At 31.2% G+C, this 22,230-nt stretch overlaps 2 protein-coding genes across 3 annotated transcripts in view; one reads left to right on the top strand and one right to left on the bottom strand.

Moving 5' to 3' along the window:
• LOC107448233 (medium-chain acyl-CoA ligase ACSF2, mitochondrial) overlaps positions 1 to 9,160 on the top strand; it is a 34,464-nt gene extending 25,304 nt beyond the window's left edge. The window contains exons 12-16 of the mRNA XM_043042754.2: positions 712 to 819; positions 3,499 to 3,647; positions 6,555 to 6,696; positions 7,560 to 7,670; positions 8,692 to 9,160. Coding sequence (XP_042898688.1) covers positions 712 to 819; positions 3,499 to 3,647; positions 6,555 to 6,696; positions 7,560 to 7,670; positions 8,692 to 8,817 — 636 coding nt within the window. The 3' untranslated portion in view covers positions 8,818 to 9,160. The remainder of the gene's footprint in view (positions 1 to 711; positions 820 to 3,498; positions 3,648 to 6,554; positions 6,697 to 7,559; positions 7,671 to 8,691) is intronic.
• Positions 9,161 to 12,286: 3,126 nt separating this feature from the next.
• LOC107448219 (medium-chain acyl-CoA ligase ACSF2, mitochondrial-like) overlaps positions 12,287 to 22,230 on the bottom strand; it is a 30,296-nt gene continuing 20,352 nt past the window's right edge. Inside the window, exons 12-16 of one of the 2 annotated variants that reach the window (XM_043042765.2) lie at positions 21,858 to 21,962; positions 20,270 to 20,418; positions 17,551 to 17,692; positions 13,861 to 13,971; positions 12,287 to 12,957 (exon numbers count right to left, since the gene is read on the bottom strand). In XM_043042765.2, the coding sequence (XP_042898699.1) occupies positions 12,838 to 12,957; positions 13,861 to 13,971; positions 17,551 to 17,692; positions 20,270 to 20,418; positions 21,858 to 21,962 (627 nt within the window). In that variant the 3' untranslated portion in view covers positions 12,287 to 12,837. The remainder of the gene's footprint in view (positions 12,958 to 13,860; positions 13,972 to 17,550; positions 17,693 to 20,269; positions 20,419 to 21,857; positions 21,963 to 22,230) is intronic. The other variant, XM_071179776.1, reaches the window with a different exon arrangement.

Genomic DNA, 22,230 nt, shown 5'->3' with positions numbered 1-22,230 from the left:
TTTAGGTTATAAAGTTAAATTTTAAAAAATTGAATTTGAATCTCTCTTTTGGACTGAGCAGGATAATGTAGCGTCATAATTAATGATTGTTTTTACTTTTGGGTTCACTTACGAGGATGAATCCTTAAAAAAGATTACAAATGTTTTAGAAAATTATTTATTAAACGCACACAAAAGATGCAAAATGGAATCGCCATTTACTTTGCTTGGTTATCGAAAAATAGAATTAATTAGCTCAACCAATTTTAGTAGGATTCCTTATCGATTGAGCCATTTCTTAACAGCTATTTTCCCTGTTAGTTGAATCCTGTTTCGGGTAAGCTTTATTTCAATTTAGAAAACCGAAGATAGTCTCTGGTTTCCGGATTGTATAAAGGGTGGCTCCTTCAGATTTTCTGCTTGGTGGCTTGTAAAAAATGTTTGAATTTTGCTTACATTAAGGGACCTGCATGGAATTACATGTAAGAAGATAACATTCTTACTCAACATGCCAGGGCGCTTCTTCTAGGCCAGCCCCATAAGGCCCATATTTACATCCGATAATTATCTCCTCTTTTCGAAATTTAAATAAAGCTTAAAATATACTTCCATTCTCCTTTTATTATTTTTTCTTTAGTGTTTTACAAAGATTTAAAAAATATATGTATGTTTATAGCAATCCTAAATATTAAAATTACATAAAAATATGTGCAATGAGGATCTATTTTTCAGGTTTGCTATGGTATGACCGAAACCAGCTCTACGGTGTGTTCGACAAAGGCATATGCCGACTTAGAAACTATGTCAAGTGGTTTTATGGAATCTGTCGGAGAACTCGAGGTAAGGTCTTTGCAAAACCTTCAATAAAAAATATTTATGCAATGGATTGTGATAATTTAAAGCAAAATGGATTTGACTATAGTCAAAATTTCTTCGCAAAAAATACTTGCTTGTATTCCGAATAAAAAAGCACAAAAGCAAAAAAATAATTGTCAATAGCTATTGTAAAAGACAAACATTAGTGAATATCGAAAGTCATACAATAGCTTTGGTGATACCCGATAATATTTTTGGATTTCTTTTTCTATAAATCATTTTGCTTTCTTTACTTTAAATCGAGCTGCATTTGATATTTTCTATTGGTAACGACTATTAAATTATTTTGCAATTTATCACAAAGCAGAGACTCTGTTATAACCAGCTAAGAACATTTGACGTGTGTACACACCGGGACAAATCCTTATTACAGTACGTATGGAGTGCATATTCTTTGTGTAAAATAAAAAATTAACATTGACAATAAAAACTCGAAATTTTAATAAAGTACAATGAGGATTTTATTTGGATTGTTAAGAATATTACCCATAAAACTGCTAATCGTCTTATATTTCGAATTAGAGGGGGGATTCTGGGCCTGATACAAATTACACGCTTAAGGCGTGATTTGGACGGCGAGCCCATATTTACGTTGATATTGCGTATAAAATTAGTAGGGCCAATAGTGGCCTTTTACTCTATGAGGTGGAATCCGAAACAATTTGAATTGAAAATAAAAATTAGAAGCATTCCACCTGAAAGCATTCTCTTCAGCGCTTTTGAAGCCTCAGAATCAAGGCTAAAAGTAGGACGGAAAAAAAAAACGCAGTAGCAAAATCATTTCATACATACCTGGTTTTTGTTGTAAGTAAAAAAAGCTTTACTATGTTTAATGATAAACTATTTGTTGTTGTGATGTAATTCAGAGATCAGTGGATCGGAGAATGGCATGTTTATTAGATCATTACGCAGAGAGTTACACAGTAGAAACGTACACTGGGACAGAAGAAATAGAAAAGAGCATCAGAGATGCTTGATGATTGATATTGGTGGGATCTCAGTATTTGGCGCGAAGTGCAACTAACTGATTCGTCGAATCTAATAGGTCATAAACTGTTCGTCATGTACCTATAAGAATTGGGATAAAAAGGTGATTCACAGCGGTGAGCTGTGAGGTCAGGATAGAAAAAATCCTGAGTGAATGTGAGTCCAAAATCAGTTTTGGGACTCTGGAAGTAGAGAACGAAGAAGCTTAATAAGCTCCTCGTCCTTCAAAAGTTCTTTCATCTCCTTGAAGAGTTGCAGAAATCTGCTGTCAGTGTCGGTGGCTTTCACGGGACGAGCTTTTCTTGCTTTCGGTGCTTTCCTGGGTCTTGCACAGCAGGCCGTAAAACAAGCTAGGTGCTCACCATTACAGTTGGCACAAGTGGCCGGAGTAGTTGTAGGCTTCGTACATTGGTACGAGAGATGGCGACCGGCGCATTTCATGCGGCCAGGATTGGTTGCAGGGCAGTTTCGTTGCGTATGTCCAAATTTTTGACATCGGTAGCACTGAATCTGGAATCTTCCTCCTCGGAAGCGTTCTATTCTCACTGGCTTTTCTATAACTGAGCTGAGGTTGAAAATATTTCTGGTGGTGCTGTTGTCTGATTGAGTGATCAGAAAAAGTGGAAGGGGCCTGAGCTCCTGACCACTCCTTCTTTTAAGTTGAACTATCTTCTGTGGTAAAAGTCCAAAGTTTTTGAGATATTTTTCCAACTCCTGGGAATCGGTGTCTATATCTAATCCTCTAATAAGGGTCTTCAGCTTTCTACTCGTTGAAGAGTCGATAGAAGATGTAATTGGAGTGGGAGAGTTCACCGTCGCCGAAGCTTCGGTTTCTTCCTCTTTCTCCGCCGGTGCTGGATCCGCAGGGGTTGCGGGAGCTGAGACTGGAACTGGGCGGTTAGTTTCGCTGTCGGATTCTGAATCGATTTGCATCGTCTGGTTGACACAAGTTTTGATTTTCTTTCTCTTCTTCTTCTTTTCATTGGCAGCCGGAGTTATTGAAAGTTTCCATTTCTATGGAGCTCTGATGTTGTTCCTCAGGCATTATATTGGGTGTTGATGTTGTAATTGGGGCTTGGGTTTCCATCTGTTCTACTGGTCTCTATCTCTGTAGTAGTGTTAGTCTTTTCAGCTATCTCTGGTATAGTTGATTCTTTAGCAGTCCGTTCCTCCTTGATCATCAGGTATCGTTCGACCGTATAGCCCATTCTGATGTGATTTTCGTAGTCGGTATCATCCTTGGTTCTGTTGTATTCCTTCTCGAAACGTAGCTTGTTTGAAGCCGCTCTACTGATCAGTTCATCTATGTTGTCAGATGCTTTACTATCAGCGTAGTTGCAGGAATAGTTTCTCATCTCATCATGATCTAGTTTGGGAGATGGCTCATTAAACATTCGTTTGCCTCCAAATCTGAATCTATGGTAAGAAGCCATATCTGCACGGGAGCTTGGGCTTTACGCTTCTGTTAAAACTTTTGGCCGAGATCTTTCAAAACACACATGATTTTTAAAATTTTGCTGTTAAGAAAGGAAATGCTGGATTCGAAACTTGAAAGTTTTCACCGCTTTAATCAGCTATGCATTTTTACATTATATTCTTTAATTATATGCTCATAATTAGTTTTTAGATCTCATTTAAAGTACTGAAATCTTTTAGGTGAAAATTATAGACAATGATGGTAGAATCGTTTCGAAAGGTGAGAGAGGGGAGATTTGCGTAAGAGGCTTTAACGTGTTCAGTGGTTATTGGAACAACAAAGTTAAAACAGAAGAAGCGATTGATAAATCAAGATGGTTTCATACAGGGTAAGATGGAAAAAATAGGAAATAATTTAATATAGATGTGAAACTTGAAACTCTAAATGTATTGTATAAAAGGGTGTGTGCTAGTAGAAAGGCCCCAAAAGACTGAATACTTGAAAATTGAAGCAAAGAAAAACGGAAGAAAATAATAATAAGGTATGGCTTGCTGTATTTTCTTAAGAGGGAACTTAAACGTTTTATAACCAAATGACTCATTTCCTAAAAATACGCAGCAAACCGTACATTTCTATTTTCGTTTTCCTTTAATTAGTTTTTCAAATCAAATTTCATTTTTGAAACACCTGGTATATGTTTCAAGGTACCATATTTTCACATATACTTCCCATAAGTCCTGCCATGAAATGATTGTAAAGGCACGGTATCCAGTAGAACACCAAAGTCAAGCATCACTGGCTAGGCTACGCTGAGTAGGCGGGTGGGTGACCAGTTTGATCAACCTTCGTAGGGACCAAGGGGGCCCGGTATCGGTTCTCGTTAAACTGTTCTACCGTAAAGTGCTCGACTTCGCGCACAGATCGCCGAGCTACCAAAGCAGGGGAGTAATCCATTTTGTAGAGGATCATAATTGCGATGGCATGTATTCGGATCATCCTCAGAGATGTTTCCCAGAGCGTCGCCAATAGCCCATTGTGCAGCCAAAGTATATATAATGTGAGAAGAAGTCCAGCTTCTCCGATACGTAGCAGGGGCCAGCAAGGTCCCTCTGTATGACAAGAAAAGCGCCAAAGGCTTTTGAGCCGAAGCATGCGCACATCTTTCATCCATCATAGCGTCTCTAAACTTGTTTAACAAAAAATTTTTCGCCATCTTTAAAGTGACATCTTTAAGTGACCGATATCTATTTGAATTATACAAAATAATAAATTATATTCATTTTTTAATGACTTCGTCACAAGTAAATATTTTCCTTGTTTAATAAGTAAATCTTTTTCAAAACCATATAAGTCTGTAAAGAATAAAAGCAGACGGGGTCACTTTTCATTAGCTGTTTATTTACATGAGTGGGGGGAGACAAGGAGAAAGGTGTTTGTTGGGAGCAGAGAGGAATGGGGTTTTGCTTACGGGGTGAGGGTGGAGGGATCCTCCGTTAGGAAGCAGGTTGTTTTCCTAGCAATACTTCCACACCTTGATGGAGGTAACCGTTAAATCCGGAACAGGTTTACATGGAGGCCTACCACGTAAATAAAATACCTACCCATCAGAAGCTAAAACTAATTCCGATTTTTTTTCTTCCTTTTTCTTTGCAAAAGATTGTAGCTTTCAGTCGATTAAATGTGATTTATATATTTATTACGATTCCTTTCATCAAGTGATACAGTTTTATGTATTTAATTTTAGAGAAAAATGTGTCACCTTACCTATTTGTGATATTTAGAAATAAACCTTCGTTTAACTTCTTGAACGCCTTTGACATTATGAATATGCAATTATGTGCTTGTCAATTTCAGAGGTTTATGCAAGAAGAATAATAATTATTGCTATAAAATCCTGTGACATAGCATATAATTTCCTTTCCCTTATTCTTGATTTTAATTTTAAAAAAATAATTTTATTCCGTATTTTTCTTGCATTTCATTTTCTATTTTTTGCTATAGATGTTTTATTTCGTATATTTTTTACTTAATATGTTTTATTTTCCCTTAAATAATTTTGAGTGCTCCTCACACTATCGTATTGATATATTTCGCGTTTTCTATATTAATACGATATTAGAAAGCATCCTTTCTGCGGTTATAATCGTGGGAGCTGATATTTATTCATTATTTTGTTTTCCGACTTTTAAACTTTTTTTTAAATATTTTAAAAATATTTTATTTTGAGAATTTTTCTTCTCCTCTTTTCATTAATCTTTGTTTCATTTTCCCCATGTTTTCTCTATATTCTTAACTTATTTTATGAGTTCCATATATTTGCAGCTTAAGAAAACCAAAATTATTAAAAAGGAATTAAAGTGGGTACTCTGACATATAAAAAATGGCTTACAGGGTGATAAGTAGTTTGTTATTTCTTGTTAATGATTTGGGTTTTCTTCTAGTTTACTTTTAGTTCTCTTATGAGGTAATGACTTATTTCATTTCATCTTAATATATTCTTTTTTAAATATTCTTCCAGCCGAGACATTAGCAGCTTGGCACTGTCACAACTTGTTTTATATGTCTTACTTTTTCTTCGATTTTCATTGTTTTTGAATCTCTGTCTTAAATTGTATTATATATATATATCAAAATGAAGATGGAACAAAGGAAAATTATAGACATATGCAAAAGGGGGGGGGGTATAATAATGGGAAGAAAAAAAATAAAAAAAATAAGGATGAAATTTTTTTTTAAAAACCGGAAAATTATATCTTTTATTTTCCGCTTTTTTTTTTTAAAAAATTTCATCCTTTTTTCTTTTTTTCTTAATCAGTTGCTTGTTATTTTTTTCATTATTATCTCTCCCCCCCCCCTTTTGCATATGTTTATGATTTTCCTTTGTTTTATCTTCATTTTAAACTTATCTAATGAGTTCTGTTTAATTCCAGCTTATGCGCAATAAATGAAACTTATTGTTTTTCTTAACTTTCTTCGTGTTTTCTAGTATTTATTTATTTTGTTGTATATATATATATATCTATCTTTTTTGCGGATATAATCGCGTGGGCTGATGTATATATANTTCTTGATTTTATTTTCGGAACCACCCTCGTTTGTGTACTTGTTGATGCTTTATCGTCTAATGTTAGCTTATGTCCACTAAAAATGTATCCATGAGTGTGCATAAAACTGCTGCAGTGAATATTTAATACGGTGAATTGCAATAAAAAATATATATATATATATATATATATATATATATACATAACTGTAAACTATTCATTGGCAAAATTTTGTTCTTTATTGTTTTCAGAGATATTGGTGTTATGAATGAGAAGGGATGGATGAAAATAGTAGGAAGAATAAAAGACGTGGTCATAAGAGGAGGAGAAAATATTTGGACAGCTGAAATTGAGAGCTTCTTAAGTGTTCACCCAGCAATTTCTGAAGTTCACGTATGTATCCTTGTCTAATTACTTTTTAAAAGCTCCTTTCTCTCTATTATATTATTAGATCGTATCTTTAAGATCTAATCAGAATTGAGACAATTAGAGAAGTATAAAAACTACACTAAAAAAACTTAACTTGTATTTATTTTCGTTTTGTTTTTCTATCCGCTTGGATAAAAAATGCTGAAGGACACATTTACTTCCGATTTATAACAAATATATCCAATGAGCAAGATTTATTTCAACATTTTTTATGCAAAACTGGTTGAATTGGATGATAAGCATAATACATATATAAATGATATATAATAAATACATTGATGATAATATGAAAATTGATTTTCCGAATCATTATGATAAATTACTATTTTTTATTTTGGTAATTATTATAATCACTAAATCAAACTTGTGGCAGCCAAATCACTTTTTTAATAAATGAGTTTAAATTATTATTACCATTAACTTGTAATTGAGGGATTAGTTAGTGATTCGTCTGAATCCTCGTGACGCGTAGATGTCTATATTTTTATATAAATACAATTTAGAAAGAAAAATTACGAAGGTTTCAAGACGCCTTATTCAAATCTTTCAATTTATTGTTGCCTCTATTAACAACACTTCTTTAATTAAAAAAGAAAGTCAAAGCTATTTTTAAACTTCTTGATCTCAAATTGCATTGTTATGAAATGTTTAATGCACTTCAATTAAAATTTTATCATATAAGCCTTTGGTCTTAAGCAATAGGGGAGGGGAGAGAAAGTAGGATCGTATCTTTAAGATTTAATTACTGATCTATTTTCATTCATTGCTCTCAATAAATATGTTGAAAGTTTTTTGCATGAAGTTGAAACTATTTTGCATGTGTGTAGATTTGCGGTGTTCCAGACCAAAGATTAGGTGAAGAATTATGCTGTTGGATTCATGTTGAACCTGGAATGAATCTTACAGAAGAAGAGGTCCGTAACTTCTGCAAGGGAAAGGTATATTTCTCACTGATACAGTTTAAAAGTTTAAGAGCTTTCCTAAATTGACTACTTTATTCAAAATTTATATAAACTATGTTATATATAGTAGAGCTAAAATTAATCACCAATTGTCGTAGATTCTAGAGAATTTGATATGTTAACGCCCATAGATTTTCTAAACTCTACCAAGAATATGAATTTCTTTAATATAGTGTTGGTCAGACACTAACTTTTAAATAAAAAAGTGAAAGTAGATATCTAATTTAAGATTCCATCAGACCTGACGTGCAGTATATCGGACAAACTTATCTAACATTATTTATCGAATTGTTTTATTTTCGGATCTGGATTTAAATTTTTAAACCAAGAAACATGCAGTTTCTTGCACAAACAAGGGAAGAACGTGGCTTTGGAAATTCACTTTGGAGTGAAACTTTGGGGCATTAGATATCTTTGCGATGATGGGACGTCGGTGTCGCTTTCATATATTTTTTTCTGGTGCTCTATTTACACGCAAAAGTTATATTTTGGTGTTTCTTAATTATAATAAATAATGTAATAGTTACTGAAAAGTCTATTAAATTATCTGTATTACATTTGTACCAAAATATAAAATTCAAAAGAAAGTATTTTTTAGTAGTAAAAATATTTTTTTCATTCATATTCAAAAATTTATTAGTTGATTTTGTAAATTAAGGACAATTCATTGATGTGTAACTGTTTCTGGGTATGCAAAATACTGTAAACACTTTACTAGATTTTTTTTTCGCTTCTATAAAAATAAACGGCATCAAGTAGTACCAGATTGAATTCATTTTGGAGAAATCGCATTAAAATGTAACTTTTCTACTATTATTACCACTGTTTATAAATATTATTATTCTAAAATTGTCACTTATTATCTTTTTTGTCACGTATAAATTTACATTCAGTACTCAAAAACTTTAAACTTTTTAAACTTCCTATTTTCTTATTTCATGATAATTTAAATTGTGTATGTTTAATAAATTTTCATATGAATTGTTTTTCCTTCCAGATCAGCTATTATAAGATCCCCCGCTATATCATGTTTGTGGAAAAATTTCCTACGACAACGTCTGGAAAAGTTCGAAAAACAGAAATGGCAAGAATTTCGGTGGAAAAATTGAATCTCAAAAAATAAATATATGAATTGAATTATTTTGCAACAAATCACAATTGTCTGCAAGTTTAATTATTATAAAAACATAAAAAATATCATGTAGAAAATTGATGTTAAAAGTGTCGAAAGAAAATTTTATGATTTTTATCTTAAGGTTATTGGGTAAATTTTAGCTATCCAGAAACAAAAACTCATGTGAAATTATTTTTTTTTTATTTATAGTGTTTACTTCACTTTTAATGCACTATTATTTTCTACAATATTATTTAAACGAAAAATCGAAACATTGTTAAAAGAATCTCAGCATTTACTTGTGTTCTCTTTTTACTTGTGTGTTCTTTTAAAAATAAATTCAATGCCAGTATGTGTTGATTTTTTGTTTGAGTAAAATTTATTTTCAATTAATGAGGGTCGCACTCAAGATTTTTCATGAAAGTTTGAATAAAATGCTTTTTATGGGAGATTTTAGAGATTAATTTTGTGAATATGCACTACAAATTCTTAAATTTTTAATATAAATATTTTTAACTAAATTAATGCTTTATTAACTATGCCATACAACTAAATGTGCTAAAATTTATGCAAACATCAGGCGATCATCGAATAACTTGATAAAAATACAGATGTTAATTTCTCACATTTGCACTTTAAGATCACATTTGTTTCACATTGCAATTCACATTTTCATGTAAATTTTTTATTCATTGAAAAAAAGAAACTTTGAGTATCATAACCCCAAAAATGGTTACAATTATTTTAAAACCAAGTGGTATAGGGAAACACCATAAACTACCCATGGTTCTTGGTATTTCACCATACCTGGTATAGGGTAACACAAAAAATATTTCTTCACATTACTTAGTGTAAAGTAGCTGCCACGTCAATCATTACGTCAAAAGATATACAAAATAACTGCTTTATTTAGCAATGTTTATTTCTAAATTGCGTTTTCATGCATCCAAAAACGGTGGAAACCACTTTACACCAAAGTGGCTTTTCACTAAGTGTTCTGCTACTACAAAACCAAAATAGAAACAATTTCATTGAAGATAGTTCTTTCTCACTACTTGATGTAAATAATCACCAACATGCTTATTATTCAGTAACACTAATATTTATAATTATAGTAAGATATGATACACATAAGAAAGAATCAACAAAGTTATTTTTACAAGATCATATATATGTATATAAATGTAAGAATCAGAAATTTAATTTGCTACATGCATGCGCTAGTTCTTCAAATAAAATAAGTTGTAAATCGAACTTCCGTATAACACAAGCACAGAGAATGTTAATATGAATTCGAACAATACAGAAGTGAACCTATTATTCCCTATGTATTATTGGATTACCGCTTTAAAAAATTTTTTTTTCAATCTTAAATGTATTTCTCTTCGCACTCTTCCCAAAACAATCCTTTGAAAGCATGCCTTTAAAACATTCCTTTAAAAGCTACGAATTATCCCACTCTGAGAGAAAAAAAAGTATGGCAAAAAGTACCAGACTATGATAAAATTTACCGTGTTTCTGGCGCTATGGGAACAACAAAAAACTCGTTAATGTTTTGCAAAATGCGTTAGTAAAATTAACAATAAAATATAAATTTATAATCCGTGATAGAATTTGGTAATTTTATAATGGTTTCTTAGAACGTAGATTAAAAGCCATTTATTCCGTTAAATTTACTTTTTAATTTTGTATTTTTTACTGAACATGGGGCAATAAGAACAATAATTGTAAAAACCAGAATTTCCAGTAAACCGTTACCTTATCAATGCGGAAAAATTTGTTAATGAATGGTTTAAATACCATATACGTATTTTGGTTTAACCAAAATTATGGATTTTTTTTACCAGAAATTCCATGACCATACAGTATGGTAATTTTACTAGAATTTTTATCTCCGTATACCATTAGAATCAACCTCAGAAAAAAAGAATTTTTTATTATAAAAGACATAAAAAAAATTCATATTATCATGCAAGCTCTATTGTGGAATTGAGTATGTTATGCAATTTTTTTATGTGACATTATTTGCAACCTTTTTGCGCTGTTTAGCTCCATTTATAAACAACACAAATTTAATTATTTTTCTGGGCAAGTCGCATAGTTTTTTATATTCTTAATTTTCTTCGTACATTCAAAAGAAAGAGCTTTCAATCACTAAGTACCTAACTCACAATACTAACGTGGAAGAAAACAATAGCACGAAATGCTTTTGCACAATTCTTGAACTAAAACAACTCAGTGCTTTTTAATAGAAAATCTCATGACATAGCAGAATAAATCTCATCACATTTATCCATTTATATCACAGAATGACAGAATTTTCATATCAATACTACTAAGTAACTCTTAATTGTACATAATTAACTTTTTCTACCTTCATCAACGATAACCGTTTTCGATTTAATATTAACATAAGCGAATGAAAAATGCAGACTCGTTTTTGTTAGAGAGATTTCACACAACATCTCTCCTACGTTAACCGTAACTCTAACCTCATTTTCTACTGCTTAGAGATTCTACGATTTGCTAGGAAATATTTGCGCATGCGCTGTAAAGTTAAAATAAGATTAGAATTATGGTAAACCTTAACACTAAGCAAAATCTCCCCTTTTTCGAACAATGAAAAAAAAATACTTGTGGTTTATACCAACTACCTTTTGCAAAATGCCTTTACAACTTCATCGGTTACTCCAAAAAGTTTCATGACTTATACTAATTTAAAAACTTAAACAATAACAAAGTTCTGTACTTCCAATTATATGTAAACAAGGATCCATTTAAATTCACAATCTACCTTCTAAGTCTTCCAAATTACGTAAGAATTATTTATTTCTTTGCACTCAATCTAAAATATAGTTTAAATATTTTGTATGGTTAATTAAGTTGCTCAGGTTTAAGGTACGTAAATAATAACAGAATGCTTTTTTTTCTAACTTTTCTCAAACAACGTTTAAATTCAATTCAAAACCTAACTTCTTAGTCACCTGAATTACGCAAGAATTAAATAAATGTCTGTATTCAGGCGTAAAATATATATTAATTAAAAATAAAATAAAATAACGTTAAATAGAGTCACTCATGTTTAAGGTAGTTAATTAAAAAATGATCCAACTAAATACAAACAATGATTGGATTTGAATAATATAATTTCAATAACATTGATTGGATTTGAATAATATAATATAATATTGGATTTGAATAACTCTCGCATATATATGATCATGGTCACTCAGGTTTGTGGTATGCATTTGTCAAATAATTTCAAATTGATTCTAATTGCTTCAAAAAATTTATTTTACTTCTGACTTCAAAAATGATGAAAATAATAATTGCAGATTTACTCACCTTATATTATTTTGGTAAAGCTTTAATAATTGGAAGCACTTTGTTTTTGAAATAAATAATTTCATTGCTACTAACAAGTGAAACGGAAAGTATAGAGCATAAGTTGTTTCTTAAGAGAAAACAACAGAACAAGTTTGTTTCTGAGAAATAAAATTCTGTGTTTTATTGTTAAGATTAAAATTTGTACTCATACTTTAATAACGTTTTGCATTCTTGTAATCAAGGTTAAAAAATCCATTTAAGAGTAGAATATTACGATTCAGACATTAGTATTTTTTCAAAACAGGTGGTTATACAAACATATAAAATACAATGTTGTAAGCAAGTCATGCAAAAAACAAGCAAATTTGAAATCGCTTGATCCATATAGGGTGTATACTGAAATTGCATGTATATTTTTAAAGGATTATGTAATAATATGAGAATATACAAAGATACTAAGGATGATATGAGATAAAAAATAAAAAAGTTTATACTGGAAGCATAAAAAATTATTAAAAAATAGCAAGAGGAATTGCAGGTTTTATATAAAATTCAAATTTTAAATCATCACAACATATGTGCAGATAAACATTTGATAAATACCAAATTTCAAAAGTAGCATAAAGAATCTTTTAAAGATATTCAAATTAAAAACAAAAATAGAGAAAGAATTGAGCTAGTTATTTTAGTTTTTTGATGGTGTTACAAGCTCAGCTTCGTTTTAGAAATCTCCGTCATTTCATGTTTCTTAATTTTCCCTGTGGTTGTTTTTGGAAAATCTTCCACGAACATTACATATCGAGGTATCTTGTAATGACTTATCTGTAAAGAGAAAGATATATTTACTCAACGAATACTGAGAGAAATATAGTATAAAAGTACTTACAATTGCAATAACTATATAAAAAATTTGGAATTTCGAAGAAAAACTCGCGTTAAGATTGCAAAATAGAATAGCTCTTACCAGCATGTCAAATTTCAACTCCGTTGTTTCGTTTTAACGAGTTGCAAGTCAGCGAGCATGTTATGTTTTATTGAAAGTTAAATAGTTTATAAGTCATAAACTAAGTGTTATTTTTTTTTTATTCGGTCGTATTCCCTTACATAGTTTCTACACGCCTTTGTAATTTTTAGTTTGCAATTGTAAATCTAAGTTTAACAATTTTTGCACAGCAAGTTGATCACCTCAATGCAACGTAAAGTTGATCACCCAAAATACGGTGGTGCTTACTATTTTTAATATCAAGAAAAAAATTGTTCTTAGAGACCAAATGTTAATTTGTGTGGTTGTAAGCAATTTTAAATATATTTTAACATTGAAGAAAAATTGTACGGTATCCTTAAGACCTACTCGAACATATTAATTTCTATACAGTGTGCAGATCAAATCTGAATAGCTTTTGATCTAATGATTGCATCTTCACGCTCTAGGACTCCATCTTAATGGCTCGAGGATGTAATCTCAAACATGCTAATTAATTAGTGCAGACGATATTTTGAGTTACGAAATTAGACACAGAAACGTATTTTCTCTGAATTAACATACATATTTTCGGACGGACTTGGATTTCTGACCTCCAAAATATAGCAACAATCTGCGAATAGTTCAGTCAGGAGAAAATTTCAAAATTTGGTCTGCTAATAATGCGTAACAAGCTTACACTAAGTAACATTTGATAATAAAACGCTACAAGTTTACAAAACGTCCTTATTTGCTATTAGTACCTTTCCTTTGCAATATTCTCGAACATCTTCGTCTGTGAGACTCATGTTTGGTTTTAAAACAATCCAACAGCAAAGTTCTTCTCCCAATCTTTCATCAGGAACGCCACATATCTGAAGTCAATTTTAATCAATCAATAGTGAATTCATCAAAAGTTTAATTCTAAATTTAAGCAGATTGTGTTAACAACAATGTTATTAATATTATGAAATTACGAGAGTAATTCTTTGTGGTGAAATAAAATTCGTTAAAAACAATTCTTAAATGGCAATATATACAAACAGCAATAATTTATAAAAACCTATACTGAGAATGAATACCTTTCTAATACCATCCTATTTCAGAATGATGTACCTTCATCATTAGGATACAAAAAAAGAATGGTATAATGATTAAAACCAACAGAGTTTTTTTTTTATATTTTTAATTAGTTTCCGAATACCTAAAATTCTCTGAAAATGCAAATTCGAAACTATCTTTTCTCCGAACAATTAAGTCACTTTCTCTACCTCAAACAACCGATTGAATGCCTTAACAACTGAGAAAAATACAAAATTTCATGTAAATCTGGGCCGTCCACATAGGACAAACTAATTGAACCCTCTCACATCGACTCAAAGAACATCAGGGCTACGTCAAGAACCAAGAACTGCACCGTTCATCTATCGCAACAAACACTAATGTATAGAAGGCCTAAGTTTGATTTTTCTTCATTTCATATCATCCATAAATGTTTTTCATGCGGTGACCTGGAACTTTAAAAGAGTTTCTACATCATCAATAACAAACACTCTATTGTTAATGATCTTACTGCTGCATCATATTTGTCAAATAATTATGAATCATTATTTTTAATCTTCTGTCTTTTTAGCTTTCAACGTTTAAGTATGATGTCTTACTAGCCAATTTACTGCTTGTAGAATCATCGATAAAGTTTTTTTTGAAGATAGGATTTTTATGAGAAATAAAGTTTCAACAAGACAGTGACAAAAATGTCCTTAAAAAACATTTGTAGCATTTGAACAAATGTGTAACAGTTAAGCAATCCATAGCAACAACTCAAAAAAAAATGTGCAACATAATGTTAATAGACGTTGTTCGTTTGAAGGAAAATTAAAGGAAATCAAGCTGAATATAGAGTTTATCGGATCAATAGCAGAAATTAGATATACTGAATTAAACGAAGACAGTATTATGTTATACAATTATGCTGATTAAACAGAGTTTTAAACTAAACTTAATAAAAAAACGGAAAAATTTGAAGATTTGCTAAATATATGAGTCTTTAAATTTCTGTTTTAAGATAACTCCATTTTTACAAAATAAAATTTTTCTGATCCAAAAATTTTACTTCAAACGATATGAAAAATAATTTTCTATGCAACTCAACTCTAAAATTTTATCGATCTCTACAAATTACAAAAGTTTAGACCTAAACACTTCATACATTATGCAAAACATTTAAGAGTATGAATTCCGAAGGACTGAACATTTTTAATCACCTTCTAGTTCCAAACCAACTACAGTGAAATTTTGGCAGTTATTAAGTTTAATTAGAAGACAGTGTATTTTTAAAATTTAGCTCTTATTTGTCTGTGTTAGATGTGCTGTTTTCAAATATAACTATATAATAAAAATAAAAATTCATATTTTGGGCATCGGAAGAATTCAATGCAAGTGACCAGATGCTGTTTGCACTTTAAGTCCATCATCACTTACTCATAGTCCAGCTCTTTGTCCAGTATTTCAGAATTTCATATTTCAAAGGTCGTTGTAAGAAAGATACACTATTTTGACCCAGGTAAGGCAACATGAACAGTGTCTGAGCAATACCTCCTAGAAAAGAGAAGACCTTAGCACGGGTTACCATAAACAAGAAGTTTGATCATTTAGTAGTCCAAACGTAATGACATCTTTCGTAATTCCACCACTGCGCAGTTTATGTTCGTCACGTCGGACTACTAAATTGATCCGTGCTGAGGCCTTCGTTCTTCTAGGAGGTGTTGGTCTGAGCTGATACCTCTCAATATAAACTTCCTCACCACAACTACAGATAAACATTCAGCCCCAATAGATGCACGCCACTTGCTTAGTTATCGACCAGTATCGAACTCACGACCTCAACTCTTCTCCTGAGATGTGAACGAATCCTTGACGAACTGTACCACCGGAGCGGAGAAGCATATTTGCTTCATATAGGATTTTTATTCGTAAATCTAACATGTATATGCATAACATGTAAAGGAAAATATTGGATACTTTTATTATGTGCCTGCCCTTAAAAAAACAAAATTATTTTGAGGTTGTTTAAAGGTTGATATATGCAAAAAAAATACACTTGAGGTAGAAAATTAGGTTTTGTTCTGCACGTAAAAATAACCTCATCTTTTCAACCTCCATTACACTTCATAAAATCAACCTGATATATAGATAGCTCAGTAATAATTTTAGATGAAATTATTCACACTTTAAATACAGGATGTCCCGAAACGACAGCATAAACTCTGCACAGCTAGAATCCTCGTTAGGAGTACATAAAAACTGCCCAAAGAAGCGTTCCTGTACGATCCATAGTTAACGAGAAAAATACGAAAAACAAAGTATGACGTCACTGCCGGTGCAAGAAAGAAAACACTTTATTGGACATATCCACTGCGTGCTCAAGCCAGCCTCGACATGCACGGCGGACACTTTGAACATCTGCTTTAAATTGTGCATAATATACTGCTGTTGATATGTTCAATGAAGTGTTTTTTTTTTTGCACTGCCAGTGACGTCATACTTTGTTTTTCGTATTTTTCTCGTAAACTATGGATCGTACAGGAACGCTTCTTTGGGCAGTTNATACTGTTGTTGATATGTTCAATAAAGTGTTTTTTTTGCACTGCCAGTGACGTCATACTTTGTTTTTCGTATTTTTCTCGTAAACTATGGATCGTACAGGAACGCTTCTTTGTGCAGTTTTTAAGTACTCCCAACGAGGATTCTAGCTGTGCAGAGTTTATGCTGTCGTTTCGGGACACCCTGTATACTTATTTGCTTGAAGTGGAGAAAAAATAACATGTGCACCTCAAAAGCAACTTCTCTAAGCTGGTTGCCTAAAAGTTGGTTTCTATCAATTACAAAACAACCTCACGTATAAATGAAACAACTTTATATAATTTTATTTTAAACCTTGGGGGGTTGTTTTTTTTAAGGTTGTTTTTAAAGTCAACTTTAAAAACAACCTTAAATTTTTGTAAGGGTGATGATGACCAATTTTTTTAAATTTTTAATCCAAAACACTGTTCCTTAAGTTTTTCGTAGAGCTGCAGTCTGTTCAATCTGAGAGACTATAGAGATATTAAAAACTTAATGTAAGTTATCCGACTAAATTCTAGAAAGAACGGAGACTCGTATAAATATAATAACTGTCTTATTTTTTATAGTGTTTTACATACGAAAGAATTAATATGTATCCACGATATCATATCTTCGAAAGGTGTTGACCTCCTCAAGATTTCATTTCAACTATATTATTTTTCGGAAATAGTTTGTCCCGGAGCCATTATCCAACTAATTAGAAGAGACATATAAAATTTAATGCCATTTTCGGATGATAAAGTGGATAATGAAGTTCTTATCTTCTTGAAAGTAATAAAATTTATTTTTAGTTTTCATATAAGTGTGAAAAAACTTTGATGATTATTTACGTTTACTTGAAGAACAGCTGGATGAGTACTTAAGAAATTTTCTACTTCTGTTAGGAAAATATTTTCTCCACCTCGGATCACCATATCTTTGATTCTTCCAACAATTTTCACCCATCCCTTATTGTTCATGATACCTATATCCCTGCAGAAAAAGAAAGGGGAAATAAGAAAACATAAAAAATGTTTTGCTTTATACAGCAAGCCAGTTTTTTTTAATGTTTCTGACATTAAGCTCTAATTGTATTGTGTCACTTTTCTGCACACATTATTTTTCGTTTTATGAACAAACATATTCCGTTTAAAGCAAGAGTATTTTCAATTTTACAACCTGATGCTTCCTTTGATANATGTTAACTTGATTCTATCACGAGGTACCTTTTGATAGATGAAGGTTGACATAGTCGATATATAATTCCCCACATTGGTGACCTACGGACGTGATAAGAAATTGTCAATATTGATGAATGAATCCACATTAAACAGTTGATTTGCCTATTATAAACTGCTCAAAGAAAAAAAAATCCGGTGAAGTAAATAAAGTCTCCCGGTTAATAAATAATAATGAGCGAAATGCTAGAAAAAAAAATATAATAATAGCGAAAAGCTATTAAAAAAAATGATGGTAAAAAATAGCGAAAAGCTATAAAAAAAATAACAAGCGAAATGCTTGGAAGAAAAAAAAATTAAAAAAATATATAATGAGCAAAAATTAAACAGCATTAATCAACTAGTGGTAATTGTACATCGAATTCTATCACAGATACAATTCTGGAAGGGGAGTAATGTGGCGTAACTACCACTACAAATATTAAATACCAAATCAATAGTATATAAGACTTGTTAACTTGAATCCATCACGAGGTACCTTTTGATAGATGAAAGTTGACATGTCTATAATTAAATCCCCCTCACCTTAAATATAGCAACAATGCTATGCGTTACTGACTTTGAATACATATAACTAGAAAAAAAAACTAAAAAGAGGACAAATAATTTCAATATTTTACTAGAATTACATTTTAGAACAAGTACACTTACTCCAAACTTTTATTAATTTTCATGAAACAAAAAATAAAAGGTGCTAAAAATTAAAATCTTAAAGATGCTGGTGTAATATTTTGCATTACGCGTGTTTACAAAATTATATTAGTATTAACAAAATCTAATAATTATCTTTTCTAAATCTCAGTGATACTTTCCACTTTTCTATAAAATGTTTCTCTCTTCTTCTAATTTCAATTTACTACTTAAATAGATTAAATAAACCTTTTAATTATTTTGATCTACTAACTCAAAAAAAATTATTTTTTTAAGCAAAAATAAATACTATCATTTCGATTTTCAAAAATACTTGATTTAAATTGAAATACTTGATACAGAAATACTTGATTTAAATTAAATTAAAATTGAATTAAATTGAAATTTTATAATACTAAGAGGCTTCGCCCCCTGCTTTCTCCGCTCGCCAATCCCCATAATTATTTCTCATTCATAATTTTTATTTCTTTTTAAACGCGAATATTACTCACAAAAAACCAGACTATTTCGGTTTCAAAATATAAGATTGTAATATCGTAATTGTAAGAATTTCACGATAAATGTTACGTTTCATATCTGGCAACATGTAATCTGATCTCTCTCTTGCTACTTTTGACTGATTACTATACTTTATGACTCTAGCACTAGCTCATAAAATAAAGATATAAAGATCTCGTGAGAGAAAAATATATCTTCTATAACGCACAAGGCAAAAAAGCTATTAAAGCAAAAAAGAGAAAAACAGTACGAGAAAGCACGTGAATTTGCAATCCAAACTTCATTGTGGACTCCCCTCGAGTTCTTAGGTGTTTAGATCACTTTTGATAATCGATATGTTTTGATAACTTTATACTGAAGATTTGAATATATTTCGAATAGACTGCGAAATTTGATTTAGATGATCTTAAAGATCGATATACTTGTTATTTTATTTTATAACCGTCGTTGAACAGTCGACCCAATTTTTTGGGGTTTGCGACCATTGATGTTCAACTCTGTAGACTTGCAATTTTGAACCCAATCCAGAACCCAGGGGAACTCCTGGATTAAGTATTGGGAGAAATTTGCTTTCGTGGAGCACTTTTTGATGGAACTAACCCGCATTTTCGTTACATGGAGAGGAAGACCACGAGAACTTCCCACGGTTAGTCTGACGGCAAGGGGACTCTTACCCATGATCCGCCTACCACTGAGGATATTTCACGTAAGCACTGCGGTCGGTGCAAGGCGGATGCAGAATTCGAACCAGGTTCACCCCATTGGAAGGCGAACGCTCTATCCCCTGAGCCATCGTGGCTCATAGTTGTTATTTGTCATAATTAAAAGTTTGTTTTTGTTAATTTGCTATGATCTCTTTTTTACGAATCCGGAGCAGTTTCAATTGCGCTCAACAAGTGCGCGATTTAGACAAACCTCAAATATATTTTTTTTTAATGAGCAACCCAAACGGTAATTTTTCCAACAAGTCAAACCGTTAATAATTCTCAAACAGATTATTGTATGTTATTTTTTTTTAATTCATTGTTATTCCTGTATACTTTTCTACTGTATCTTAGTAATTTCAAGTTTCTATGTCTTAATGTTTTTGCACAGTGAAACAGAATGTAATGTTCAGTCGAAAATCCAAAGCAGTGGCCTTACGATTTTCTAAAATTGAGAGAATATTTTCAATATCACTTACCCAGTATGAAACCAATTGTTCTTATCTACTGATTTGGCTGTTTTATTTTTATCGTCAAAATATCCCAAGAAAGTTGTATATCCTCTACTACATATCTCTCCTTTAACATTCTTTGGGACAACAAAACCTTTATTGTCAATTATCTTGAGCTGGGAAACAAAAGAGACCTTTTCAATAAACCTTTGACTATCAATTTTGAAAGAAAAACAAGAGGCCTTTACTATAAATTATCTTGACTTGCGAAATAAAAGAAGCCTTTAGCTTTTATTGTCATAAGCTTTACAAAGCTATTATTATCTATATTGAGACAAACGAAAACTTATACTTCACATTATCTTGACCTATTAAATAAAAGTGACCTTCACAACAAGTCCTTTACTATTATTTGTCACCAGTTAGAAAATAAGAAGCCTTTTCTGTTAATTCTATTGAAAGAAATAAAAGAGATCGTTACAACAATGCCTTTAATATTAACTATCTTGGGCAAGGAAGTAAGAAGTCTTTACTCTCAATAATATTGAAAGAAACAAAAGAGACCTTTACAACAAGGCCTCTACTACCATACGCAAGGATATATGAAGCCTTTACTATAGATAGAAAATAGATATATATTGAGAAATAAAATAATTCTCCTTCGAATATTTGCGCTTCACCTTGTGGGAAAGTTTTTTTATTAATCAAATTTTAAATGTGATTTTTTTTATTAATCAAGTTATGTTTCTTATTTTTAACTTGATCAGTTAAAGTTAAAAATAAAAAAACATAACTTGATAAATAAATTTGCGTAATTAATATTTACGTCCGAATTCTAACTCTATGAGTTTTGGAACGATGCATCTGATATTGACGACTAAATGCGACTGAATTGACGACTTGTGACAATCAGAAAAAAGTTTAAATCTTTCTTTAGAAAAATTTTTACCAAGATTCTTTCCACAGAAAGCTCTGTTCTATTATTATAAATGACACCTGAAAACTTCCCTGCTCCTCCACTCCCCCCCCCTTTATTTTTTTGGGAAATGAGAGGAAATTGAGGTGTGGATTTCTTTGGGACAGGCAAGTTAGACATTGCTTCCTATATATTTTTTCACGCTCGGCATTGGCCTCGCTCAAGCGTACAGAAGAGAGTAATGGAGATTTCAGGTATCACTAACAATAGCATAAAAAATTTATAATCAAAATATCTCAGGTAATAATTTTTCGGATAAACACCCCCTTTTTATTATAATTACTGGACTATTAAGCCATTTCCAACAACTTTCCTATAGTTCATTTTGGTTATACACAATCGAATTATTTTGTAAGATGTCATATTTATTTAAAAATACTGAATGCCAAACAAAAATACTTAATTAAATTATCTTTTAAAAAATCACAATGTTGAGCAGTAAAATCAGCTTGAAAGAAAAATAAGCATTTCGAAAATTTTATAGATGAAATCAAATTTTAGATTTTGATTTTTTGGAATATTTGCGGTGCTTTAAATATTTGAAACACTATTTGATAATGGAAAAAAAAACTGATTTTTCTTATCATCATGCAATCTAATGTCTAAGGCACCTTCTTTAGTCAAATAATGTTATCTAACCTCTGTTTGCTCACAGGGCTCAAGAAACCCTTTCATTGCAGTTTCGCAATCAATGTCACTTCCCATTTGTGCTATAGCTCCACATTCTGTTAGACCATACATCACCTAAAAATATAGATAATTTATGATAAATAATAAATATTTATCATCATTCTGATAGGTATCTCGTCAAATAAGTACATAAATTCTTAAAGCAGTAGGAAATAATAAATATCTGGCACCACAGTACTAAAACTTCTTTTTTTGTCTCATTTCTATGATAATTATTAGCTAGATAACCGCTCTTTGTACTGGGGTAAAAAATGCTTTAATATTTAATTTTCAGTATTTATTAATACCACGCAATCATTGTAAAACATAAACTTTTATATAT

The sequence above is a fragment of the Parasteatoda tepidariorum genome, chromosome 4 (assembly GCF_043381705.1).
Source record: "Parasteatoda tepidariorum isolate YZ-2023 chromosome 4, CAS_Ptep_4.0, whole genome shotgun sequence".
Lineage (NCBI taxonomy): Eukaryota > Metazoa > Arthropoda > Arachnida > Araneae > Theridiidae > Parasteatoda > Parasteatoda tepidariorum.
Note: the sequence above shows the minus strand (reverse complement) of the source record. Positions and strands in the feature narration are given on the sequence as shown.